Source organism: Aspergillus piperis, assembly GCF_003184755.1.
Source record: "Aspergillus piperis CBS 112811 unplaced genomic scaffold BO85scaffold_6, whole genome shotgun sequence".
Lineage (NCBI taxonomy): Eukaryota > Fungi > Ascomycota > Eurotiomycetes > Eurotiales > Aspergillaceae > Aspergillus > Aspergillus piperis.
The window spans coordinates 1,512,457-1,538,558 of NW_020291596.1; the positions used below are offsets into that span (position 1 = coordinate 1,512,457).

Consider the following 26,102-nt stretch of genomic DNA (forward strand, 5'->3'; position numbering starts at 1 on the left):
ATATCTCTGAAGACTGAAATCTCCATATGTGTTTGATCGGGCGTTTCTGTGTCTCTCTAGTGGTGACTGGTTTTATTGCTTTGGGAAGAGAGGAAAATGAGGTGGAAGTGGAGGGCAAAAGGATGCGGGAAGTCTGTTTTAGGGATGCCGAGCGGCCGTAGGAAGTGATTTCCGACGGTTGGCCCTGATATACGCAAGGGCCTCGTCAAGAGGTGTAATATCATCCAGTCTTTGATGTGATATTAACCGCCAGCACAAGACATGTATGTCACATGAAATGCACTTATCTCTCCTGATTGATAGAGCAGCGCGCCAACTAGTAGCAATGACATCAACTTACATGGAAGCCTTGTGAGAGTGGCTCAGCACTGCCCCTTCAGCTCAACAGCAAGACACTCGCTAGATGCACTAGGCAGTGAATGCAAGTCGAGCTCCCCCAACAGCCACCCAGAAACATTCCATGTGTGATTCCAGTTCCTTTTCTGTTGGCTTCACTGACTGACGTGGGCCAATGGTGTTGCTCAGCCTGGCACAACCCAGAGTGAACCGCCGCAGCGACGCGCCCACAAGGCGCTTTCCTTCTCTTAGGTTCCCGCCCTTTCCCCTCTCATTGTACCTTTTGCTACACAAGGCTGAGGCAGCTAGTGGTGCCAGCGAAAAAGCTCATTCACCTTAAACTCTCAAAACTCCTAACTTATTAGTAGCTGTTTTCTACTTTCCTCCTGGTTCGGTTCAGTTGTGTTACTCTTCTGTATCGTGGAACCTCACCATCCCCTCGCCATCGTGGTAGACCCCAGACTGCACCCGGATATCTCCCTTTGCAATTTTCCAACTTCAAGTCTACTGGCTCATCGGCATACTCTACCTTCCGGATCGGAAAACCACCTCTCTTGTTGCTTTGAAAGAAAGATACAGATACCCATCTACACCGTGATGGCCAACCAGAAGTGAGTGCAAGTCACTCGCTGATGATGCATACGAAGAAATCACTGACTTATCAGCACTAGAATCTGTCGCGATTTTGCTCGAGATGGAAAATGCAAGTATCGGCGCTGCAAGTTTTCACACGATACTTCCCGCGACAGCAACCGCAATGCGCCTCGCCTAAACGCGAACAGATCCGAGCCACCAGCTAGCGAGAACGGTTTTCGCGCCTGGAAACAACAGCTGTGGAACCCCAACCGGGAATATCCATTGGGGCATCGACTTGGAAGCTTTCTGCGGGAAGCACAACGATTGATCAATCAAGATGTCGGGGTGCAGCAAGAGGTGATCCGCGCCCTGGCTGAGGAAGGCGGCTTGAAGCGCATGAAGGAGTTGATCGACGAAAACATCCTGGCAGCCCGGTTCTCTACACAGAAGTCGGTCATCCTCGATCAGCAGGTGGTGCCTTTTCTGAACATCGTAACGCATCCTGGTGTGCGGAACTCTCTGGTTCTCGAGCAGGCTGTTGGAACGATCTATGCTTTCCTCTATGGGGTGGCGGGCAGACGGGCATTGGTCCTGCTGGGTTTCCTGGCAGACATGCTACCATACAACAAGGACCAGGTCACGGAGAATCAGATCAACCGCCTCGAAATGTCTCTCCTGACATTTTGGCACATACTTGAGCTGAATTCAGAGGCGTACGTCCACGAGGGCCTCAAGCTATTGGCAAACCGCTTCCAGTCCATCGTGAAGGATCATGAAGTCTCGCAGGCGCAAGGTGCTCTGTACAATGTCAGGGACTACTTGCAAAAAATTCTGCGTCGACTCAGTATCGGTGCAGCACTTCCAAGCATAGCTTCCTCTGGACAGCCCACCCCTGAGAGCGACAAGCTTCCCTCGTCATTTATCATCCGCCGCACTCCCCCGGGGGGCCGCCACAACAACGATTCGGCGGACATCTGCGACATTCAGATCCTGCCCACATCTGAAGAGATCCTGTCCCCACACACCGAGTATCTTCCCGTGAAGGACCCTCGACAGTGGCATATCAGCGGTGTCGCCGGGCTCCTGGACCGCAACTTCCGATTGCTCCGTGAAGACACGGTCGGGCAGTTGAGAGATGTCATCCATCATCAGCTTCGCCCCGAAAATACAGCACATACTAGACAGGGTAACCAAGTCCGGACGTACGCATATCCGAACGTTAAGGTGGCTTCCTTGTCCTTTGATCGACATGCAGGGCTCCAGTTTACGATCCGATTCCGTCAGCTTGCGCAGGTGCAGGGACTGCGTGCCAAGCAGCGTGAGGAATGGTGGAGCCAATCTAGGCGCCTACAAAGTGGCGCCCTTGTATGCCTCATCGATAAGAGTGGAGGAGACGTACTGTTTTGTACGGTAGCTGAGCCACCCAGGTTGCCGCCCGGCACACCTCAGCCCAAGGATTCCCCGTCTCTGTGGAAGGAGAAAGATGTCTCAACTGTCGCTTTGGAATTCGTCGACCCTACAAACCATCAGGTGCAGTTTGTTCTGGATCGTTATCGTCCGCGTGGCGCAGTCTCTCCCCTCACCCTTGTGGAGTTTCCCGGCATTCTGCTACCAGCCTTTGCTCCGACATTGCGCGCGCTCCAAAAGATGAAGCGAAGTGAAGACCTGCCTTTTGCGAACCTGCTGGCTCCAGCGTCCTCCGAAAATCCAGACCAGGTGGCAGAAGTGCCTCCGCCGGCGTACGCTCTCAAGCCTGGGTTCAAGTTCGATCTTGGCTGCTTAATGACCGACGAGACCGAACTGCATCTCCGTCCCGGCCAGGCTTTTGACATGGAGAAATTCCAACAGAAGTCGATTCTTGATCCGGCTCAAGCCGTGGGTCTAATAAACACCCTTCAGCACCAGGTAGGTCTCATACAGGGCCCTCCGGGCACAGGGAAGAGTTACACTGGAGTTGCCTTAATCAAAGTGCTGCTAGCCAATGCGGCCAAAGCCAAAGCCAACATTGGACCAATTATCTGCGTCTGTTATACCAATCATGCCCTCGACCAGCTTCTTGAAGAGCTGTTGGAAAAGAAGATTACGACACAGATCGTCCGAATTGGATCGCGCTGCAAGTCCGAACGCGTCGAGAAATACACCTTGAGCAAATTAGCCGACAGGCCTCCGCAGACCAAAGTCGAAAAGAGTTCAATTTATCACCTCTATGTTAAACTCGAGGAGTGCGTAAAGGAATTCGATGCTCTACGATTATATTCAGAAGAGTCTGAGGCTAACTTGAAGCGGTTTCTGGAGCGCCACAACCCCAGCCATTGTCGCCAGCTTTTCAGCAAGGATAAGAAGGGATGGGAAACTGCGACATCAAAGAGGGGTCATAATGCATTTCGTCAGTGGATAAACAGAGGAATCAAGTCGACGGAGAAGCCCCGATCTATCGGTATCCTCGAGAATATAAACCTCGAGCAAATGAGCGTCAAGGAACGGCAAATGATCTATGAGCACTGGATCACGGAAAATAGACGTCAGAAGCACGACAAAGCTAAGAACCTGGTGCACGAACAAAAGAGGAGCAAGGAAAAACTGAACGATGTTCGACACGAGGTTGATCTTCGATGTCTCCGACAGGCACAGGTTATCGGGGTTACGACTAGTGGCCTCGCTCGAAATCTCAAGATGCTTCGCAGCCTTCAGTCCAAGGTAGTGCTGTGCGAAGAGGCTGGAGAGGTGTTGGAGGCTCATCTCCTGACAGCCCTTCTGCCTTCCGTCGAGCATGCCATACTCATTGGAGACCACCAGCAACTTCGCCCGCAGATTCAAGACTACAATCTTTCTCGAGAGAACTACCGAGGTGGTGAACAGTACTCTTTGGATCAATCATTGTTTGAGCGACTGGTTGATCCCGGCGAGGATGGCCCAGGGGTGCGGATGCCGTTTAGCACGTTGGAAACGCAACGCAGAATGCATCCTTCCATCGCACAGCTGGTCAGAGACACTTTGTACCCTCGCTTAGAAGATTCTCCCTCTGTTTTGGAATACCCGGAGGTATGCGGGATGCGCCAGAGGCTGTTCTGGTTTGATCATCAACACCTCGAAGCCGACAATTCCAGCACCGATGCGGTAAACACCTCGCACTGGAACGCGTTCGAGGTGGAGATGACCACCGCACTAGTTGCTCACTTGATCCGACAAGGCTGTTATAGAGAGGGAGAAATTGCTGTCCTGACCCCTTACCTGGGACAGCTCCATCGGCTACGGCGTCGGCTCAGCGAGTCGTTTTCGATCGTCCTCGGCGATCGCGACCAGGATGATCTGGAGGCGGCAGGACTAAATGAATCAGACGCAGGTAATACTCTGGTGTCTCGATCAAATGCACTACAGACCGTTCGTGCAGCCACCATTGATAACTTCCAGGGTGAGGAAGCCAAGGTTGTGGTAATTTCGTTGGTCAGAAGCAATGCTCAGAGACGCTGCGGGTTTCTGCGCACCTCTAACCGCATCAACGTTTTGTTGTCCCGTGCAAAGCACGGCATGTATATCATAGGTAACGCCGCTACCTCGATAGATGTACCGATGTGGCGCCAAGTGGTGGAGATCTTGAAGGACAAGGACAACTTTGGCGCCCAGCTCAAGCTACAATGTCCACGCCATCCAGAATCCCCTATTGCTGTTTCGGAGCCCGACCACTTCGTGCAATTCTCCCCAGAGGGCGGCTGCAATCAGCGCTGTGCCCAGCGATTGCGATGCGGTCATGCCTGTAAGCAGAAATGCCATTCGACGCTGCTCCATGATGCGGTCTACTGCCAGGAACCTTGTCCAAGGCCTTTGAAGGGATGCGATCATGCCTGCCCGAAGAACTGTGGCGACAAATGTCCCCAACAATGCCAGGTGGTCGTGTTCGACGCCAACCGGAAACTCAGATGTGGACATGCTGCAGTGGAGCTCCTTTGTTGGCAGGCGCAGGAACCGGCGCAGGTTAAGTGTCCAGTGCCCGTGGTGAAGCAGGTGCGCGGGTGCAAGCACACGGTGACAGTTCCTTGTCATGTCAACGTAGAGGATTCCACGTTCAAATGCCTAGCAGTGTGTGGAACCATTCTTCCCTGCGGACACCCTTGCCGACGCAAATGCTGGCAGTGTATTCGGTACGACGGGGACAACGATGCTCAAGTCAACCATGGCCGATGCGAACAGCCGTGTGGTCGGAACTACTCGGCGTGTGCACATAGCTGTACTCGGATCTGCCACGAGCCGGAGTCCTGTCCTCCGTGTGAGGCTCCTTGCGATGTTCATTGTGGCCATTCCCAGTGCCCAAACAAGTGCTGTGAGCCCTGCGTTCCGTGCGCCGAGACACAATGCCCATCGTCGTGTCCTCACAGTTCATGTACGCTGCCCTGTGCAGCTCCTTGCGATAATGTTCCTTGCTCTAAGCGCTGCGAGAAACTTCTGCCCTGTGGCCATCAGTGTCCCTCCGTTTGTAGCGAGATCTGTCCGCCAGCTCCTTTCTGCCAGATATGTGCTGCTCCAGAGGTCAAGGACCGCGTTGTTGATTTTATCCTCGGCGAGGCATATTGGGAGATAGACCTTAATGAAAACCCCTGCATCTTTCCACGATGCGGACATTTCCTGACCATGGAGAGTATGGATGGCCAGATGGACATGAAAGGGCACTATGAGCTGGATGCCGACGGTAAGCCAGTCGCGATCACCGAGTCATCAACGCCATTTTCCGTCGAGGACGTCAAAAGATGTGCCACCTGCCGGGGATCTTTGCGGGATATTTCTCGGTACGGTCGGCTGGTACGTCGTGCCATGTTGGATGAGGCTACAAAGAAATTTATCTTGTATCTCAACAATGAATACGTTCCAATGGCCCAGGAACTGCCAAAGCTGGTTACCGCCCTACCTGAAGCCAAGGAATTAGCCGGGTCGCTGGCAATGTTCCAAATCGGTGAAGCCATCCGGGTTGAAGGCTCCGGTAGCCTACAAATCAAACGCCTGGGGGATCTCATGAAGAAGCACAAAATGAATCGCTGGGATGGACTACTCCGGTTGAGGAAGCGCATGGTGAAATACTATTCCAGGGTTCAAGTCGAAGAGCAACCCTTCAGTCGCGTTCAGTACCTGGTGGAGCACGCACGGCGGCAGAAAGAATCCCAAGGGACATTTAAGTTCAATGAATCTGTGTTGCAAACGAAGGGTGTTTTGCTAGCACGAGCACTTCTCATCCGGCTAGACATTGCACTGCTCGGCGACTTTCTCTCGCTTTACAGCATCGCAACTCCACTGTCCACACGGCGTGAGCTTTTTGTCGATCTGCAGAAAAATATGGATGACTGCCACAGCCTCATCCAGCTTGCCAGCGAGCTGCACCGAGTCGCCCATCAAGTCGAGGGCTACATCTTCCTGGCGCAGCTCTGTGCTCTGCAGCGATCCCACATTAAAGAAGTAGCTGATGCAGAGCGTCGGCTTACCGAAGGCTGTGAAGCCCTTGATGCTGCCGAGCAACTTTGTAAGCAGTATCCGGGCCAAACTCAGGGGTTTTCGGAGGAGATTGAAAGCTCCAAGGCGATGTTGAGAGGCTCAACTTTCTATAGCGCCGTCTCCAACGAAGAACGAATGGCAGTGATCACGGCCATGAACCGCGAATTCAGGGGCACTGGCCACTGGTACTATTGTCCAAACGGGCATCCTTTCACGATCGGCGAGTGTGGAGGCGCGATGCAAGTCTCAACGTGTCCCGAGTGTGGTGCCCCAGTTGGGGGGCAGAGCCATCAAACGGTCGACGGAGTTACGCGTGCGAATGACTTGGAACAGAGACTAGCAAACTTGAGGCTTGAATGATGTGAGATTAGACAAGGGGATAGTTGAAGGTGTTGGGAATGAAGTGGTTGATTAGCTGTTCTATGTTGTTGATATGTCATCTGTAATGTTGGTGCGCAATAACCCAGATAGTACTGATAAGAGTGATGACAATCTTGCTTATTATTCTCTACCTAGTTAATTTGAATCTATGGAATTTGACGAATGATATCTTATAAATCGTGAGTCGTGAAATAGACTTAGGGTGACTCATTTTGGCTCATGTTGATGGCGGATTACTCAGTTGCGGGAATCTCTTACCAATCGAGATTACATCACCACATTCCAATAAGTATAAAATAAACAACAGCCCAACTACAACCACGTACCAGCCATTGCATGTTTCCAAGTACATCAACATGACTACCAATCATTCCCACAACATCCTAATTACCGGAGCCTCTGGCTACCTGGGAGGAACTCTCCTTTCCCGCTGGCAAACAGCCCAACTGCCCTCCCACGGCACCCTGTATGGTCTCGTGCGAACCGAGCAACAGAGCCAAGCTGTGCAGCAATACGGCGCTACTCCATTATATATGAGCCTCAATGACGACCAGAACATTATCCAGACCATCGTCGACCATGAAATCTCCATCATTTATTTCCTCATCGACGCCGCCAGCGCCCGCACCCAAGTGCCCATGATCCAGGCACTGGGCCAAGTGCGCGAGCGCACTGGAAAAACCGTCCATTTCTTGCATACTTCTGGTGCTAAGCTATTCAGCAGTCATGCTGGGCATCCGACCGATCGTGCATTCTCGGATGCTGATCCGGGACTGTATGAAATGCAGAGGACTGCGAAGCCGTCGCATCCGTGGCTTGGGCCGGTGAGTGCCATCTCATTTCCGTATCTTCACAATTGTCTATATACTTACTGAGTCTAGGCTTTGGAAGCTAATATCACCGTAATTGCTACGGCAGAAGCACATGGAGTACGCAGTTACATCTTCATTCCGTGTGTGGTTTACGGACCAGGAGAAGGGTTCGGGAACCGCATCTCCATCCAGACGGTCGCGATTGTCAAGGCAGCCCTCAAGGCAAAGCGTGTGTATCGTGTGGATTCGGGACGGCCTGTATGCATTTATTCCTCGTCTTGTTTTGAATGTCACTCTAGTTCAAGGCTAATGTGCTATAGGTCTGGCCCGTCGCTCATATCCAGGACACCGTCGGTCTGTATCTGGATCTGCTTCGGAAAATGCTCCTAGAGGAAACACTGGATTCGGGTCGAAAAGGGTACTACTTGGCTGCGTCGGGCACTGTGGCTTGGGATGATTTGTATAGTGCTATGGCGCAAAGGCTGGCGGAACGAGGAGTAATTGAGGATGCGACTGTGGGGGATGCCAATGATGCTGTCCTAGAGGAGATAGGCGAGGCGCTGAGTCGTCCGAAGGACTTTGTGCCTGTAGAGTTGGGCGGAGGGTAAGTTTCCGAAGGATTGATGCTGGCGAATGTACTTGTACTGATGTTGGTAGATGTGTGCTGGATGCGCAGCATGGTCGACAGTTTGGCTGGCGGCCTCGGTATAGCCCCGAGCATGCTCTCACCACGGCAAAGGACGAGGTAGATTGGATCTTGGAGCATCTAGACCGGAGTTTAAAGGTGTTGACACCACGATATGAGCGATTGACCAAGAGTGCTTGAGGGGTTGTACATAGTATTGGTTGTGATACTGTTATTACATATAAACTAAAGGATTTGAATAAGATATCTATAACCTCAAACAGCCGAGAAGGATTCGGAAATATATACCCAAGGGTACGCCACAAGGTAGCAAGACTGTGACTCTGTTAGCCATCACTCTAGGCCTTTGAAAGATCCCCTCTCATGCGATCATAGTTGACCACAGCCTCCAGCATTGTCTGAGTACCGAGAGCACTACATATAAGAGTCAGCAACAATATTAACCACGACAACGACGCACACTTACCAATGAGCCGGGCTACAATACTCCTCAGGATGATGGCTGACACCGTCCTTGCATGGCACAAAGATCATCGCCGTGGGACAATGCCGACTAGTATAAACACTATCATGACCGGCTCCGCTAGTCAGTTGCATCCACTGGTCCTTTCCGACCAGCTGCGTGGCTGCATCCTGGATAGCGGTGATGCAGTGCTCGTCGAATTTGACAGCCGCAGAATCCGTGTCCAGCGTCCAGTCCAGCCAGACGCCCTTGCCGTCCTCCTGCGCAATCTCAGCAAACGCTTGCAGACATTCGTCCTGCACCGCGTGCACTACAGCGTCCTGGGGATGGCGGATGTCCAGGGTGAAGGTCACTTCGGAGGCAACCGTGTTGGTGGAGGAACTGCGCGGCAGCTTCATCACGCCCGTGGAGGCGAGTGCGCCATGTCGCTTGGCAATGGCGTTGGAGGCCACGATCATCTTTGATGCAGCAAGAACGGGATCCCGGCGTGCTGCCAGGGGGGTCGTGCCGGTATGGGCATCACGACCACCCACCGTGATGGTGAACCACCGGTATCCCTGCGCTCCACGCACCACACCTACAGACCTGCCCGCCTCCTCGAGTATAGGTCCCTGTTCGATGTGGAGCTCGAAATGAGCGCCCAGAGGAAATCCAGTCGCTGGATCATGGGAGCAGGCCACTGAACCGAGGAAGCCGTGGCGCTCCAACTCTGAGCGCAGGGTCACGGCCGGGTTAAAGATGTCTGTCAGTCCCCAAGCTTTCTCGAGGGGGATTTCCCCAGCCCAGACACCGGAGGAGCACATGGACTTGGGGAACCGAGCACCTTCCTCGCTGTGTGCCAGCGGTTAGAACGATGGTGTAACATCAATGGGTACGCAGCAGTTAGACGTACTTGGTCCAGTTAACCAATCCGATGTCAAAGTTGGTTCGGAATCCGTTCTCCTTCATAGTGCGCAAGACCTCCAGGGCCGCGAGGACACCCAGAATCCCGTCATAGCGACCTCCCCTAGGCTGAGTGTCAAGATGGCTGCCCATCGCCGTCATGGGCGCGGGTGATCCCAAGGATCCACGCTGTCTCGCAAACATATTGCCCATCTGGTCGACCGTAACTGTGCAATCCAATTTCTCAACTTCTTCGCGCAGCCAACGGCGCACCTTGGCATCATCTTCGGTCAGGCAGAGTCGAGCCATGCCGGTCTCTGTCGGTCCTCTGCCATGTCGCCGTCAGTTTGAATATTCCATCTCAGAGACTGGCGAACTTTCCAACGGGCGCATAACTTACTCGCCATATCGGTGGGAAGCTCCCCATTCACATGTTTGATGGAGGGTCTCCATGAGGCGATCTGAGTTGATACGGAGCCCTGAACCCGACGCGGTGGATAGCCAGCGGCGCGAGGCCGGGCGCGACAACTGGCGGGTAAGTGTACGGCCAAACATCGTCGGGGCGTAGAGGCGCAGCTGTGATTACTGGGCTCTACCAGTTTGCTGGTAAAACTTGAGTCTTATATACGCAGACGATATACATTGCTTTCGGAATGGGGGAGGAATTGAGTTTTCGGGTATGCCCTTGCGCCTTCTGGGGACAAGTGAAAAGTGAGGGTTTGTCGCGAGAGGGCGCATCCCTTCTCGGCAACCGGGAATGAAGGTCTCTTTTCTCCCCGCCCGTTATATATGGAATGGCACCATCCAGTCAGTGGGATAGACGAGAATTCAAAAGAAATCCCATCATAATGTCCACTTTCCGCAGGCCGATCTACGTGAATCCCAGCTCGTCCACGACCACCTCGGCGGCCTCCCCGGGGGCGCTGGCCTTCCACCAACAATTCCCCGGCTATGCGGCGAGCCCGCTGGTGCCGCTGCCCGCTGTGGCTGAGGAACTAGGAGTGCGTGCTGTCTACCTCAAGCAGGAGAGCGACCGCTTCGGTTTACCCTCTTTCAAAGTCCTGGGGGCCTCCTGGGCCATCTACCAGGCCATCCGCTCGTTTGTACAGTTACCAGAGGGTACATCACTTGGCACCTTGATCGAGCGGGTGCGCGCACAGTCCGCGCCCATTACCCTGCTCGCGGCCACTGAGGGCAACCATGGCCGTGCTGTGGCCCGCATCGCCCGGCAGATGTCGCTCCAATGTCACATCTACGTCCCGTGCACAATGCACGCCTACACTCAGGAAAAGATCCGCTCCGAGGGAGCCGAAGTCAAAGTGGTGGACGGGGACTATGACCACGCCGTCGAGACCGCTGCCACGGCCGCCAACCAAATGTCACAGGGCATCCTGGTGCAGGATACGGCGCTAGAGGGCTACGAAGAGATCCCGGCCTGGGTGGTGGAGGGCTATGCCACCTTGCTCCAGGAAGCCGACGCCCAGCTGCACGCCCTGGGCCTGCAGAACAGCCTCGTCGTGGCCCCGGTGGGCGTGGGCTCCTTCGCGGAAGCTGTCGCCACATACTATAAGTCGCGCGACACGCCCGCCACCGTCGTAGCCGTGGAGCCGGATACAGCGCCTAGCCTGACGCACAGCTTGCAACAAGGCCATCCAAGCTCCGTCATCACTAGTCCCAGCATCATGGCCGGCATGAACTGCGGCACGGTATCATCCGCCGCCTGGCCCCTGTTGCGGCAGCTAGTCGACGTTAGTCTCACCATTTCGGACTGGGAGAGCCACTGCGCCGTGCAAGACCTGGCTGCCCAATCCATCGACTCCGGTCCTTGTGGTGCTGCTTCCCTGGCTGCCGTCCGCCGGCTGAAGGCGGAGGCTTCACCGACCTCGACTTTCTTTTCCCCAGATTCCGTCATCCTGCTTCTCAGCACGGAGGGCTCTCGCCCCTACAAGGTCCCAATGGATGTCTCCGTGGATGATCCGGTGGCGCTGACACAGGTGCTCACGCGGATCAACTCCTCCAATCCCACGTTGTCCAAGACACAGGGCGCCGGAGAATCGGCCATTACCAACTACCTCTGTGCCTGGTTCGCCCATCGTGCCATCGAGCACCATCGCATCGAGACGGCGCCCGGACGACCTTCGGTGGTGGGCATCATCCGCGGCTCCGGCGGGGGAGCGTCCGTCATGTTGAACGGACATGTCGATACAGTCAGTCTGACCACCTATGATGGCGATGCGCTCACAGGCCATCTAGGGGTGAAAGATGGAAAGACGGCCGTGTTTGGTCGCGGCACGTTGGACATGAAGGGTGGTCTGGCGGCCGGGCTCTCAGCCCTTCTCGTGGCCCGAGAGCAACGACTGGCTGGAGATGTGATGGTCGCAGCGGTAGCAGACGAGGAAGATGCTTCGCAGGGCACCCAGGACGTGATTGCGGCAGGCTGGCGGGCTGATGCGGGGATCGTCCTCGAGCCGACTAACATGGCCATCGCGCACGCGCACAAGGGCTTTGTGTGGGTAGAAGTGGAGATCTTGGGCCGAGCGGCCCACGGGTCCCAGCCAGCCGATGGGGTGGACGCCATCTTGAACATGGGGCACCTGCTCCAGGCATTGCGTGAGTATCAGACGCAACTGCCCATTGACCCGGTGCTAGGACGGGGGTCACTGCACTGTGGAGTCATCCAGGGCGGAGAAGAAGTCTCCTCGTACCCTGCCAGCTGCACACTGACTCTGGAATACCGCACTGTGCCGGTGCAGACCAATGAGATGATCCTGGCTGAGCTGGGTGCCATCCTAAAGCGACTAAGTGATGAGCATCCCGACTTCCAGTATCGAGAGCCGCGCATCACGCTTTGGCGCCCCAGCCAGCATGTTCCCAAGGATCATCCCGTGGTGCAGCAATTGGTCCAGCTGGGCACCGAGGTTGTCGGACAACCTCCCCGGGTCCAAAGTGCCCCGTTCTGGTGTGATGCCGCATTACTCACTGAGGCAGGGACCCCAAGCGTGGTGTTTGGCCCATCGGGGGCAGGCTTGCACTCGCGCGAAGAATGGGTGGAGGTGGACAGTATGCGCGAGCTGCGGGAGATTCTGGGGCAGTTTATCCAGCAATTCTGTAAATAGATCGAGACAACATGATCAGATATCATGTACCTATGAAGGAGATGATACAGAGAATAACAGAATAGACCTGAAACCCCTTGAGCAATTGTTGTTGATAATATGATCTACTCACGTTACGAACTTCGGCAAAGTTGATGGAGATTAGTAACCAGTTAAATCCTCAGGCCAATCACCGGCTGATTTCGCCGACTTCCTCCCTAATATGAAAGGCGGTGAAACAAGCGACCCTCTTCTGTCCCCGCCTTCCCCCATGTAGCCTCTTCCCTTCTTCTCCATCTTCTCCTTCATCTTCCCCTCTTCCTTTTATGTGTAACTTCCCTCCTCTCTTGTCTTGTGGACTGCCTTCTATGCCTTCACTATGACATTCCCCATAGTCCATTCTCCTCAAATTGTTCTTCAGGTGGCTTGTCCCTAGCTTACCTCCCTCCCCACGTCATGGCCAACTCCTCCGACGCTCCCCCGCCATCCACCGACGACGACCACTGGGCGCAATGGCTGCCCTCCGTCTACCCAGATGCCCTCCCGGGCGTGGTAGACGCGGAGGCTCTCTCATCTATGACTCCTCAGTTGCAGGATGACTGGGGCTCACTGGAGATGCTTTCCAGCGAAAACCTTTGGTCGACGCAGCCGGATTCCACCAACGACACAACGATCATCCCCCCGCCCGATGACTTTGTCAATGTCTCTCAGTGGCTCGCTGGCGCATATAGTCCCCCTGTCCCCTGCATGTACTGTCAACAGCACCGACTGCAGTGCCTCATCATTCGCACCACCCAGGCCAATCCGAACCCCGTCACATCCTGTTCCAGTTGCGTCGCCCTCTTCCGTGAATGCAGCCTCGCCCGCGGCGAGAAGCGCCATCCTGCCGGCTTCGAAACCGTCTTTCCCGTGTTCAATCATATGCATGGCGTCACCGAGTGGACCGAGGAGGAGCTGTTTCCTGCTCCACATGCATTACCGGTGTCGGATACACAGAATGGCCAGGCGCAATCGTCGCATGACCAGGAAAGAAAGGAAGAGGACGGACAGCACAGGCCACGGTTTTCCCGAAAAGGTGCCAAAGTATTGCGGGATTGGCTTTATCGGAACCAGCATGCTCCGTATCCCACAGACGAACAGAAGGCAGCATTTGCCCAGCAGACCGGCCTCACCGAGAAGCAGATCTCCACCTGGTTTGCCAATGCCCGACGGCGCCATCGTATGGCCCACCGCACCTCCCGACCGAGTCAGATCTTCCGCAGCGGCTCCCCAATGCCCACTTCCCGATCGCCGGCCCTGACTCCAATGGAACGCTGGCAGCGATCACCACCGGACCAAGAACCCGTATCAGAGTCGGCTATTCAGCAAGCTATTGCCGCCGCCGGCACTGATGCCGCCTGGGATTACCCCAGCACCCCTGGCGGCGCGAGTCCCAGTTCTCGCCACTTCGCATCCTCCATTTCGAGTATCGACAGTGAACCGTCGCAGGCGTCGTCCGGGAGCTTCTCATCCGCCTGGAGTCATCAGTCCGAGAGCTTTCTGCCGTTCCCCCTGTCGGATGGGTGGCCGCGATCCCATTCCCGTCGCAGACGGCCCAGGCGCCAGTCGGCCGCGGGGAGCCCATATCAGTGTACTTTCTGTGTGGATATGTTCAAGAAGAAGCATGATTGGGTCCGTCACGAAAAGAGTGTACACCTGTCGTTGGAATCCTGGATATGTAGCGTGGGATCGGGCGCTCTGGATCTGGTTGGCTCGGACGTACTACAATGCGATTTCTGCGGAGCCTCTCCACTTACCGAATCTCATTTCTCGACCCATGAGTTCGACGTGTGCGCTGATCGCCCGCTATCAGAACGTTCCTTCCGGCGTAAAGACCATTTGATCCAGCACTTTCGCAAGTTTCATCACTGTACCACGGTCCCTGCCTTACGTGTGGAGGCTTGTCGCGTCGTGACGAATGATGTGCGAAGCCGCTGTGGGTTTTGTCAGCAAATTCTGTTGACGTGGGCAGCACGCGCGGATCATTTGGCAGAGCACTTCAAGAACGGACAGCGCATGGCGGACTGGTCGGGTGATTGGGGGCTGGACCCCTTGTACCAGGCCATGTTGCGGGATGCTGTCCTGCCCGCGGATCGGTCTGTATACGTTAAGGGGGGTTCTTGACCGTCGCAGATACCATATTCCAGGTATCGTAAGCATATAAACAACATCTGCCAGTGGGCAGGTGGTTTTAGACATCTGACGGTCGGATAGAGCTGCTCTTCGAATTATCGACTCTTCGACAAGGGCTGAGGTTGGCCGTCTCCTATGAAACTCCTAACCAGATGACTATACCCAGGCCGACCACGTGTGCTGCCAAACCATCTATATCAAGCCTCCAGTGGTCTTGCCCCGGAGTGAAGATACGATCTGAGGTCTACTTGGGACGGAGCTGCATCTGAGCCTTACATGTACAGGAGCACTAGACTGGAATTTGCTCTCGACTGCCAATGCGTCGGATACTATGAAGAGATCAGCTTGCTGCACGTTCGCGGCATGTCTTGATCAACCTGTCGCGCCACTGATGCCGGCCAAAAACTTGTGTACGCTTTTGGTCTTGGTCTGAAGATATTCCAGCGTAGAGCCGGACCGTGGAGGACGTAGAAAGTATCGCATTATGGAGCTGTAAGAGCCGTGTGATAGTTTATGTATAGTACACTATCTCGATTATGGTCCAGGCGGAGCAACTATATAATAGACAATTCCTTAATGGCTGGCAGGTGGACTGCTACTATCTCTTTTTTTCATAATAGCACTAGCATACTCTATTTGAAGAAATATGGTATATCCGACCGCTGAATTCTCATGTGGGTGGAACGAAAATACTGCGCTTCTTACCAACAATGTCTCTTGGCAGGCATCATGTATGCAAATTCGACTTGGCAGCAAGACCAAACAACGCCAGCTTCGATAGACTTGGTCGTTCAAAATAGCCCTGAGGTATATACAAGTGTGGTCTAACATTGAAATAATATGGATAGTACTACACAGAGACACTGCTGAACTGTGATTCAGAGTTGTTTGGAGTTCTGTTTGTGGTCATTACCACTGCTAGTATCGACCGTTAGGGTTGGAAAATATATATAAGTACTTAATGTTTGGCACAGTCGTGCTATTTCTCTTCGCACGCTCGTCTGGCAACTACTTAGTATAGACCGACACTACGTACACTCAGCAGCAACTTTATTTCTCACAAGAATATAAATATGCCGGTACTTTGCCACTACTCCAAGCTTCATCGGTGTAGTGCGCACAATAAATAGGGTAACACAGCAGTGATGGTTTCCGGTCGGGTAATCATTTTCCCGGGCTATGCGGAGGGACGGAGCTACGCGCTGGCTACTAGTTGTGACCTTAACTCCAAGCAGCCTGATGACCCACAACAGACGGAGGCCAGACTTTCAGATCTATTGACACATCATCCACAGCATCATTCATCCCAGCCATCCAGGCAAAATCTTCGTATATACATTTGTCTACTGGAAGAATATATCACACACAAAGGGGCACCCCTAAGGCCCCCGCAGGGGGTATGCTTTTGTACAAAACCATGAGGAGAAGGAGGTATCGTGCAAGAGTCGTCATCATGAAATCCGCATCACTTTCTTCAGCCCGCGCAGGGACACGGGCTTGACCAAATACTCATCCACCCCCGCCGACAGCGCTTGTTGCTGGCGGTCTGCCGACCCCAAGCCCGTCACGGCGATGATACGCGAGGGAATGAGGCCGTTCTTCTTTTCGTATCGTCGGATGTGGTCCGTCGCGACGATGCCGTCCATCACGGGCATCGAAATATCTGTCGCATATGGTCAGTTGCAGTCCGGGTGCCGAGACACGGAGAGATGTCTTACCCATCAAGATGAGATCGTGGCGCCGAGTGGCTTCCTTGTACGTGTTCAGGGCGAGTAGTCCGTTGGAGGCAGTGTCATAGCTGCAACCAATCTTCCGAATGAACGTCGCCAGAATCTATGAACCCGGGTTAGTCATGGCATGCAAGAACGTTGGCAGGATTCTCGACAAACCTTTAGATTGATGTCGTTGTCATCTACAATGAGAACATGTATGTCCTTGGGAGCTTTACTGGGAGGATGAGAATGCGCAGGCTCCAGCGGCGTACAAGGGGAGGCGAAATCGATGGCCGAATCTGGGGCACTCGGCGGCGTCAGACTAGGCGACGCGGACAGGGAGGGCTGCAGTGGCATCGGTGCCGGCCGCGACGGCGGGCGATTGAGCACAGCCTCACGTGCTAGAGTCTGCACCCGCCGGATAGCGTCATCAAATTTCTGGGGTCCGAATCTATTCTACTGTTAGTCTGGACAAATCACGAAAGGATGTTATTAAGGTCGACGTACGGCTGAGATACCCGAACAACATTTGGAGCCAGCGCCTCGATTTGCGGCAGAGGCTTGTTGCTATCCAGTACGATGAAGTATTTGAACCCGCGCTGCACCATCGAGTCAAGGGGAGATGGTTTGTCTGGCGTAGGGTGCAAATCACCCTGCTCAACTACAGCCACGTCGCCCTGCGCGCGGTCCAAGGATTCGGCCAGTGCCAGCGTCCAGCCCGGTTGCTGAACGAGCACCGAAGTCAGCGAGCTCCGAATGGCCAGCTTGCGTTTGGCTTCGGCCGGCAGGATGCCCGTGGGGATCTCCCGCGGATTGGGATAACCGTCAAATCCAATCAAGCAGGCTGCCATAGGCGGCAACGGCGTGGCGAGTTCGTCCGGGCTGCCGCGACGGGATGCCTGCGCCGCGCTAGGATGCACGGGGATATAGATGTCAACCTGTGTGCCTACGCCGACTTCGCTGCGTACGTCGATGTGGCCTTCTAACGAAGCAACCAGCTGGCGCACAATGCTGAATCCCAGCCCAAGACCCTCCGATAAAGCGTCCTCCTGCGTAAAAGGAGAGAAGAGCTTGTGTCGGAGGAAGTCTGGACTGATACCCGAACCCGTATCAGTGACCGACAGATGCGCCAAGACTGTGTGTGGGTTGGACTCGCGACGGGCCTTGGAGAGCGACACCTCGACAAAACCTGCCTTGGTCCACTTCAACGAATTGCCCAACAGGTTCATCACGATGCGTCGCCAGGCACCAGCTACCGACTGTATCCTCCACGTGCTCCGCTCCTGTACACGCACCACGACTGTGAGTTCCCCATCCGGCCGTGTAGAGGTCGGCTGTGCTGGGCGTCCCGTCAAGGGAGCCACTGCTTGGGCCAATCGCTGGCCCGTGTACTGAACATCCGTGACTTCTTCGATGAGGTCGTCGAGGTCGAACACGGTTAGAAGGTTCGTCACGCTGGGTTTGGACTGGTCAGGGCTGGCCTCCTCAGTCGTCGTCAAGTTGTTGATCTTGGCGAAGTCCAAGCTGTTTGTGATTTAGCAGGGGGTAGTGTAGTAATTCATAAACTGGCCTAGAAACTTACAGGTGGTTCAAGGTGTCCAGCAGAGTCAATCCACAGCTCTTGACCATGTTCATCCAGTGCGCCTGACTCGAATGCAGTGGGGTTGTCTGCAGCAGTTCTGCGCTGGCCAGGATGCCATGCAGTGGCGACCGCAGCTCATGGCTAACGGAGGAGATGAAATCCGACTTGGACTGCTGGGTGCTGGCCCAATCCACGCGGGCTACCTCGGAGATGATGGAGTCTCCGAACACTTTAAAGTAATGTAGCTCGTCGACGCCCAGCGCGCGATTGCTGGCCTGGGTCCAGACCAAAGTACCCGCCAGCCAGCGTGATTGGTTCCAGTCCCACAATGGGTAGAAGAGCACACAGTAGGCATCGGGGAGATGCTGGCGCAGTCGACGGCAGATGTTGGACATGGTATGATCTCCTTCCGACCGCTCCTCTAGCGAAGGCGACAGAGATTGGCCACCCTCCTCGTCAATCCAGTCCTGCAGATTGAAGAACTGACCATGGGGGAAGGCGGCGATCATCTGGTTGAGAAGAGCCTCCGTGATGGGTTGGTTGGCGCTCACCTCATCCTGTTGGGCGCTTCCTAGCACCTCACACGGCTTCTCTGATATGTTGGAAAGGGAGCCCACGCCGGGCAAGTCGACTGGACTGGGGTAGGGATCGGCGAGGAACTCGGGATTGGCGGTGGTGGGGAGAGGCTCCCAGGACCCGGGCTGGCCGGGGCGAACACTGCTTGTTTCGTTAATACGCCTCTGCGACCCTTGGGTTGGACACGGTACTCACACTCCGGCGTTACACCGACTGGCATCCAGGAACACCACACCATCCAGATCCATCGAGTCGCGCAGGGTGAGGCTGGCGCGGGTGAAGATGCGAGATAGGCTTTCGGAGCGGGCCTCGCGTTCGATGACTGAGACGACCGGATATTCGGTGTGGTCGGACACCACGACGCTGGAATCGTGCGTCTCCGAACCGTCGGGCGGAAGGACTTCATCCGGGACGGCGACCGGGACGGGGCGTGGACCCGGTACGTTCACGGAGGTCGAGGTGGCGGTGATCTCGGAGCAAGTGACGGCGGAGAATAAAGAGGTTAATTCGCCCGTCATTTCGGAGGATGCGGACTGGAGCTGCGTGGGAGGCTCTCGCAACGGGTCGTCGGTTAACGACAGGGGCTGCGGGGGTGCAGGCTCAGTGCTGGGCACCAGCGTAGGCCCATGGCTAGGTCCAGGCACATCGGTCGGATCGAAGGCGGGATGGTCTTTCACGAAACTGGTCAGACCCTTGACAAGACTCTCGGCGCGGCGATGCGAATGGGAGATGCGAACGTGTTCGAGGTGCTGGGTGACGGCATCGGCCACCTCACGCAGGGAGGCGATCTCTCGATCCCCAAAGTCGGAACGAGGCTTATCGTCAATGACGCAAAAGGAACCGAGAACATGACCAGCGGGACTGTACAGCGGGACCTCGGCGTAGAAGCGGAAATAGGGCCATCCGGTGACATAGGGACGATCTTTGAAGAAGTCCTCCTGGGTAAAGTCTCGGACGACGTAACGGGAGGTATTGGCGGTCACGTTGATGGAGTCGACGACCTTGGAGGGATCCTGGCCGGTGAACAGGGCAATGGAATGAGGACAGACCCCCCAGACCAGGTCGAGGGTGCGGACCCCCAGGTAGATGCCATCATCGGGGTCATGCTGATCCTTATCGCGCAAGGAGATGGATTTGGTGGCTTCGGCGATCAGATATTGATTGGAGCCGTCGATGATGGAGATGAAGGCGCGGTTGCAGGAAAAGCGAAAGACAGCCAGCTGAGCCAGCGCCGTGAGAGTGATATCGGACGACAGCCGGACGTCGGGAGTGGAGGAGGAGGAGGAGGAGGAGGTATCCCCATGGGCGGCAGAGTGAGTCGCCTCCTCTGCGGCCGCTTCCAGACGGAGGGCGGGACGATCGACGGTGCAATAGTACCTAGCGCGACGACGGTCAGACTGTGTGATAATATCGCAGTGGAATTGGAAAAAAAGGGTGGTTATGATCGACGTTGCAGAGAGGATCAGATCAGATCAGATCAGAGCTGATCTTTGATCTGCTCTAATCCTGTCGGGGAAAAGGCGGAGAAAATCGGATTAACTTACCGGGACAAGTCTCTAATTCTCTCCCGCTCAGCCTCAGGGTGCTGGAAGGAGGCCGCCATCACTCACGGGACGCTGCTGGCATATCGTAGGATAAGGAAGGGGAGGAGAATGGGAAGGGAAACCGAGCAAGATGAAGGTGAAGGAAAAATAAAAAATAAATACAAAAACAAGCCGCCACAGCCGGAAAAAGCAAACGAGGGAAGAAAGAGGGAGAAAAAAGAAAGATGGTGGCCAAACGAAGGAATGTGGGGAATTAGCGGCAGGGTGAGGAATAGCCTACTAGAGGGGAGGGGAGGGGGGGAGAAGTATAGAAAGAGGGAGAAGGGGAAAGGAAACAAGATGGAGAGAGAGAGAGAGAGGAAGAGAAAGAGGGTGAGAGGGACACAAGAAAGGAAACTCGGAGATAGCAAGCCGACTTCATTACCTGCTAACTAGTTAGTAGTTTAGTACTGTTAAGATACTTACTGCTACGACCAACATCCAGTTGGAGCAGGCAGTACTAAGCGACGTGTGACTGGCTGGCGTCCGAATCCGCCGCTGAGAATCTCCCACCCGCCAAAACCGGCTTTTTGCGCCGTCCGCCTGCCTGCTCATTGGCGGCCCGCCCCGCTCTCCCCGCTGGGCCAGACCCCCGTCGACCTTCCACTAGTCCCCTTTCAGCATGGACGCCGTTGGGCCACGGCTGACTCATCTGCCGCCTGACGTCTCGGGCTTCCAGCCGATTAGCCTGAGGCAGCAGCTGGCCACAGGTGATTCAGGCACCCGATAAATTGGGACGGGGCCCGATTGGAATCTCAACCATCCCGAGCCCCAACCCTGCATCCTAAGGCAGGAAAGATGCTGTCATCACGATTTATTCTCTGCACTAACTATACTATACTCTGCATAGAGCACATATGACGCGCCAGGCGTAAAGTAGGCTGTTAGGCGCGGACCCGCCGATCGGAATCCCGACAAGCTTCCCAGATCAACCATCGATCTGCCTCTCTTCCCTCTCCGATCGAACAGAATTCGATCGGATATGCAAGTCGGAGGGTGGAACCCTCCCCTCGTGCGAGTTTAACTTAAAAGATACCATAACTTCGAAGTGCGATCGACCCGATCGGGGAGGACAGCAGGAACTTAATAAAAATAAATGACCGGGGCGGAATGTGACCTCCGCCCAAGCCCGCCGTCAACCAAACCACCGATCCGCCCACCACCGCCTTGCCGCCTCTCCGCCCTCTTCTGTGTTTACTACTTCCCGAATGGGTCTATACGCCTGACAGAATAACTGCACTGAACTTAAATTATGTGATACTAGTCCTCTTGTGACGGCGACACTTACCACCCTAATTCTTATCTTGCATGTGCTCGAGGGATTGCGCCATTGTTGATTTCTAATCAATCTTCCCCCTCCGCATTTGTAAAACACCATGATGTATTATCAATCCCTACAATGTCTCTAACTATATATTATGCATCATGCATCACCGACAGGGGGAAGAGACACCCATGGTTGTCTTAAAACATCACACAAATACATCTGCAGTTCCATTCCTCCTGCCAATATGTCCACTACCCCCCGTCGCACTGGTCTAATCGGCTTGTCATCCTCCGCCATCACCTCCTGGGCAGCCGATGCCCACCTGCCGGCAATCCGGAGTACTGCAGGTCGAGAGCTCTACCAGATCACAGCTCTCTGCAACAGCAGTGTGGCCGCTGCAGAATCCGCCATCCGGACCTACCAGCTGGACCCGACCACCGTGAAACCTTATGGCAACCCAGATGATCTGGCCGCCGATCCCGCCATCGATCTCGTCATCTGCAATACGCGCGTCGACAAGCATTACGAGACCGTACTGGCCAGTGTCCGCGCTGGCAAGTCCGTCTATATCGAGTGGCCCATTGCCAGCTCGCTGGCCCATGTGGACGACCTGCTCGCCGTAGCGCGTGCTAGTGGGGCGCGGGTGGCCGTAGGCCTCCAGGGCCGCTTTGCTCCCGCCGTGCTTAAAGTCAAGGAGGTCCTGCGCTCTGGCCAGCTGGGTCGCCTGCTGAGCACAGAAGTCCGTGGCTTTGGCGGCACGTTCGATCGAGATTTTCTGCCCCCGGGTCTGAAGTACTTTTCGCAGAAGGAAGTGGGCGGCAATCCCATCGTCATTGGTTTTGGTCATAGTTCGTCCTTATCCCCCTCATCTTCTCTGGTTCTAGCCCTTTGCGTTGAGCTCAGAGTTGCTATAGCAGACTGGCACTGACATGAGGATAGTGATTGATTATGTCCAATCCGTCGTGGGGAATGTGGTTGTCGGCACCGATGAAGCGCGTACCCAGATCCAGCGGCCTCGTATTCGCATTCGTGATCCCCAGACACGGGAGATCGTGGAAGAGGTTGACTCAGATGTACCGGATTTATTGAGTGTGCATGGTATGACCTGGAGCCTGCCGCATTGCTACGAAATGTTGCATAGTACGCTAACAGGCGACAGGGTCCCTACCTGAATCACCCTATACAGTCCCCGGGGCCAGTCTAGTGGCATATTTTGCGCGAGGTCAACCTTTCCCGGGTGACCCATCGCTCTCGTGGACGCTGAACTGCGAAGCGGGAGCCATTCGTTTGTCGGCGCCTGCAGGGATATCGCTGCAGGCGGACGCGTACCAGAACCCAGCGACCATTTCGGTTCACCACCACGCCACGGACACAGTGGAGGCCGTGGAGTGGTCGTGGTCGGAGGAGCAGCTGGAGGTGCCGGTCAGGGCCCGTTCTGTCCAGCGGACCCTGATCGATTTTGCCAAGGGCAACCCCGACGGTTACGTGTCGTTGGAAGACGCCGCCGGTCGGGCCAGGCAACTGGCTCGGTGGTTGGATGGCTCTAACAAATGATTTTTCTCAGTCGGTGGACGCACTTGTCGATGCTGATGCATAGGTGTGGCCCAGATGAGTGCATTACGTAGCTCAGATTAAGACTGTTGTGGATAGTGTTCAATCCTATTTAATTTCCAAGTTCTTTTGTGATTTATAGGTATTGGTCATGTGCGATTCGATATATCTGGCTTACCTGCTCGCTGCAAGTAAATAAAGAGGACCTTCTGTTTCGCGTTCCCCTTGTCCACAGATCACGAAGATGAAAAAAACACTCAAATGGCACCTAATTAGGAGTCCTAGGTAGACAGCCTAAAGAGGAATAGAAAAAAAGATGTAAAATCTACCTGAGCGGCTACTCACCCTACTCCAAGCGATATTACCCGAATCCTAGCTCTATCGTACATCTTACATGTTCAGAGCAAAGTAAGATGTCCCAATCTGCTCCTGGGACCAGCTCCTCATGAACCCCTCCCAATCTACTGCCTTGACATCCGGGTAACGGGCATTGTCCAGCTCGGGCCCAACAAAGGTCTGTCCATTGACCCAGTAGTAGTAGAAGAACCTATAAAAGTAACCCTCGGTTAGTCGAGATTGACAGGAGGAAACAGGGAATTGAAAGTGTGGACTTACAAAGACATATAGCTGTAAATGTCCTGAGGGCTCTTCGTCCGCTTATCATGCATGGTCTTGTACAGGTCCTCGAGGGATCCGCGGTTTTCCAGTGTAACAGGAGTGCCGTAGACCTTTTCATACGACTTGGCAATCTCCTGGATCGTAGCACGGCCTCCGACAACTAAAGGCAAGAAGCCCATTCATTAGCACTAGTTCTCAAGAGGAATATTGGATTGACGACTTACACTTCAGCACACCCTTTGCTTCCGAATCCAAGACCACCTTTGCCGTGTACTTGGCCGCATCGTCGTAGGTCGTTCCCTCCATGACCTCATTCCCATCACCCCAGTACCGGAAGGTGTTGGTCTGAACATCCACAATGTTGAAGAAGGGACTGAAGATGGGCTCCATGAAGCCACCGATGAGGATATGCACTCCCGCAACCTTCTTCGTATCGAGGTAGTTCTTGACGTGGATCATGGGATCCTTGGGGAACAACTCGCCCACCTTCAACTTGGTGTAATCCAACGCCCAGTCGCTGGCCACATAGCGTGGAACATTAGCCGATTCACAAGCATCGATGAGAAGCTTCTGGCCATCCACCATGAGCTTGTCATCGCCCAGGTAGCAGCATACGACGACATCGCAGCCTTGGACGAACGTGGCAATGGCGTCCTGATCAAACGCCGTACCTTCAATTATCTCCAGCTTGGGGGACAATTTCACGGACTCGGGGAGTTTTGAAGGGTTGCGACAGAACCCTTTAATAGTCAGGGAGTCGTCACCAACATCGAGGAGGTGGGTGAGAAGGCGGCGGGCAAATTTGCCCGTGATACCTGCAATGCCGACCTTCATTTGGAGTTTTGTTGAATGTAGATGATAGCTTAATTGGAGAAGTGTGTATGTGTAAAGAAGAAAATGTTCGATTGTGCGGTATAGTTCAGAACGTGCTCGAGACCCTTATATGAAGTACACATGTGGTTTGTAAAGCTGGCGCCACCCGGCCACTATATCAACTCCGAGCTGATTCATGAGTTGCAGGCATGGACTACCAAACTCAAATCGCAAAGCTGGGTGGAACCGATACCTTGGTACCCACATGAAATGCTCGGCTCCAACAAGGTTCAAGCGGACTGCGAGATGTCGTGAATTCGGGTTGTGTATAATCTCGGGCCTGAAATGAACCCCGAGATGGCTGTGGTAACGTAATATACCGGACGTTAATAATACGGTAATTTGGATGAGGCCGAAACTTTATCTTGCCCATAAACCAAATCTGCATCTGCGTTACAAAGTATTATAAGAGGGGTTCATGGGTGGATGAATCAATTTTCCATTAATGAATTGAGTTCGTCTTGCCTGTCACCATGACTGCTGTTCTTATTACTGGTGCAACCGGCAAACAAGGGGGTGCCCTCATCAGGAATCTACTTCTCCGGAAGGCTCCCCTGGAGATCCTCGCCGTCACCAGGAACACCTCTTCCGCGTCTTCCCAGAAGCTGGCTAGTTTGTCTCCAAATATCAAGTTGGTGGAGGGTGACCTTGATAACCCGGGTGCCATCTTCCGCAATGCTCAACGCTTAACGACCTCGCCCATATGGGGAGTATATAGCGTGCAGGTAGGTTAATGGACCTGTCTTTGGTCTACATAGATCGCTTTTATTGACTGCTTCTCGACAGGCCGCAATTGGCAACAAGGCGGAAGAAACGCAAGGAAAGGCGTTGATCGACGAGTCTATCCGACAAAAGGTCAAGTTCTTCGTCTACAGTTCCGTTGACCGCGGCGGCGAGGAGCACTCGTTCAAAAATCCCACCAAAATACCGCATTTCATCAAGAAACATAGTATGAACACCACCTGGTCAACCGCAGCAAAGATGGCAACATGGACTGGGTGATCCTGCGCCCGGCCGCCTTCTTCGAAAATCTGAGTCCGGATTTCTTCGGCAAGGTTTTTACCACATGCTTCAAGATGGCATTGGCTGGAAAGCCGCTGCAGCTTGTCGCCACAAGCGACATTGGATACTTCGGTGCTGAGGCTTTCCTCAACCCGGACAAGTACAAAGGGAGGGCCATTTCCCTTGCCAGTGATGAACTCACCTTTGAAGGTATGGGGTTGATCTTTGAACAGAAGACTGGACAGCCACTGCCGATGACATTCCGCCCGGTATGCTCGTTATTTATGGCCATGATGAAGGATATGGGATACATGTTCCAGTGGTTTCGAAACGAAGGATATAGGGCTGATATTCCGAAGTTGAGGGAGATCCACCCGGGAATGATGGACTTTGCAACCTGGTTGAAGAAGGAGAGTGGATTCAAGAAATAGCCGGATCTGGAAGGCACATGTGATGTACAGTATCGATAGTGTATAATAATCTACCCAACAATATTA

At 54.3% G+C, this 26,102-nt stretch overlaps 8 protein-coding genes across 8 annotated transcripts; 5 read left to right on the forward strand and 3 right to left on the reverse strand.

The window, feature by feature from the left end:
* Positions 1-933: 933 nt before the first annotated feature.
* Positions 934-6,900, forward strand: BO85DRAFT_476957 (putative NF-X1 finger and helicase domain protein; the record flags this gene model as incomplete). The annotated part of the gene is made up of 4 exons (XM_025662808.1): positions 934-947; positions 1,008-4,914; positions 4,991-5,290; positions 5,419-6,900. 4 exons carry the CDS (start codon positions 934-936, stop codon positions 6,748-6,750), a joined length of 5,553 nt encoding a protein of 1,850 aa, XP_025517290.1. The 3' UTR covers positions 6,751-6,900.
* A 227-nt stretch (positions 6,901-7,127) lies between these two features.
* On the forward strand, positions 7,128-8,409 carry BO85DRAFT_418714 (NAD dependent epimerase/dehydratase family protein; the record flags this gene model as incomplete). The annotated part of the gene is made up of 4 exons (XM_025657832.1): positions 7,128-7,595; positions 7,653-7,841; positions 7,904-8,187; positions 8,241-8,409. 4 exons carry the CDS (start codon positions 7,128-7,130, stop codon positions 8,407-8,409), a joined length of 1,110 nt encoding a protein of 369 aa, XP_025517291.1.
* Positions 8,410-8,447: 38 nt separating this feature from the next.
* BO85DRAFT_395078 (M20 family metallo-hydrolase) lies at positions 8,448-10,258 on the reverse strand. Its single transcript, XM_025656944.1, has 4 exons — positions 9,975-10,258; positions 9,585-9,902; positions 8,696-9,523; positions 8,448-8,643 (listed from the first exon to the last, which is right to left on the reverse strand). Exons 1-4 carry the CDS (start codon positions 10,127-10,129, stop codon positions 8,568-8,570), a joined length of 1,377 nt encoding a protein of 458 aa, XP_025517292.1. The 5' UTR covers positions 10,130-10,258; the 3' UTR covers positions 8,448-8,567.
* Positions 10,259-10,422: 164 nt separating this feature from the next.
* On the forward strand, positions 10,423-14,832 carry BO85DRAFT_368760 (uncharacterized protein; the record flags this gene model as incomplete). Its single annotated transcript, XM_025655881.1, has 3 exons — positions 10,423-12,682; positions 13,091-13,625; positions 13,701-14,832. The coding sequence occupies 3 exons, from the start codon at positions 10,423-10,425 to the stop codon at positions 14,830-14,832; spliced, it is 3,927 nt and encodes a 1,308-aa protein (XP_025517293.1).
* A 1,236-nt stretch (positions 14,833-16,068) lies between these two features.
* On the reverse strand, positions 16,069-20,606 carry BO85DRAFT_418726 (sensor histidine kinase). Its single transcript, XM_025657833.1, has 7 exons — positions 20,256-20,606; positions 18,907-20,088; positions 18,136-18,852; positions 17,061-18,077; positions 16,731-17,004; positions 16,560-16,674; positions 16,069-16,504 (listed from the first exon to the last, which is right to left on the reverse strand). The coding sequence occupies exons 1-7, from the start codon at positions 20,312-20,314 to the stop codon at positions 16,293-16,295; spliced, it is 3,576 nt and encodes a 1,191-aa protein (XP_025517294.1). The 5' UTR covers positions 20,315-20,606; the 3' UTR covers positions 16,069-16,292.
* A 1,199-nt stretch (positions 20,607-21,805) lies between these two features.
* Positions 21,806-23,115, forward strand: BO85DRAFT_486969 (Gfo/Idh/MocA family protein; the record flags this gene model as incomplete). The annotated part of the gene is made up of 3 exons (XM_025663422.1): positions 21,806-22,409; positions 22,501-22,659; positions 22,721-23,115. The coding sequence occupies 3 exons, from the start codon at positions 21,806-21,808 to the stop codon at positions 23,113-23,115; spliced, it is 1,158 nt and encodes a 385-aa protein (XP_025517295.1).
* A 387-nt stretch (positions 23,116-23,502) lies between these two features.
* Positions 23,503-24,564, reverse strand: BO85DRAFT_368726 (NmrA-like family protein; the record flags this gene model as incomplete). Its single annotated transcript, XM_025655879.1, has 3 exons — positions 23,503-23,659; positions 23,728-23,890; positions 23,955-24,564. The coding sequence occupies 3 exons, from the start codon at positions 24,562-24,564 to the stop codon at positions 23,503-23,505; spliced, it is 930 nt and encodes a 309-aa protein (XP_025517296.1).
* A 512-nt stretch (positions 24,565-25,076) lies between these two features.
* BO85DRAFT_458501 (nmrA-like family protein) lies at positions 25,077-26,036 on the forward strand (the record flags this gene model as incomplete). Its single annotated transcript, XM_025661589.1, has 3 exons — positions 25,077-25,328; positions 25,390-25,552; positions 25,585-26,036. 3 exons carry the CDS (start codon positions 25,077-25,079, stop codon positions 26,034-26,036), a joined length of 867 nt encoding a protein of 288 aa, XP_025517297.1.
* Positions 26,037-26,102: the final 66 nt, after the last annotated feature.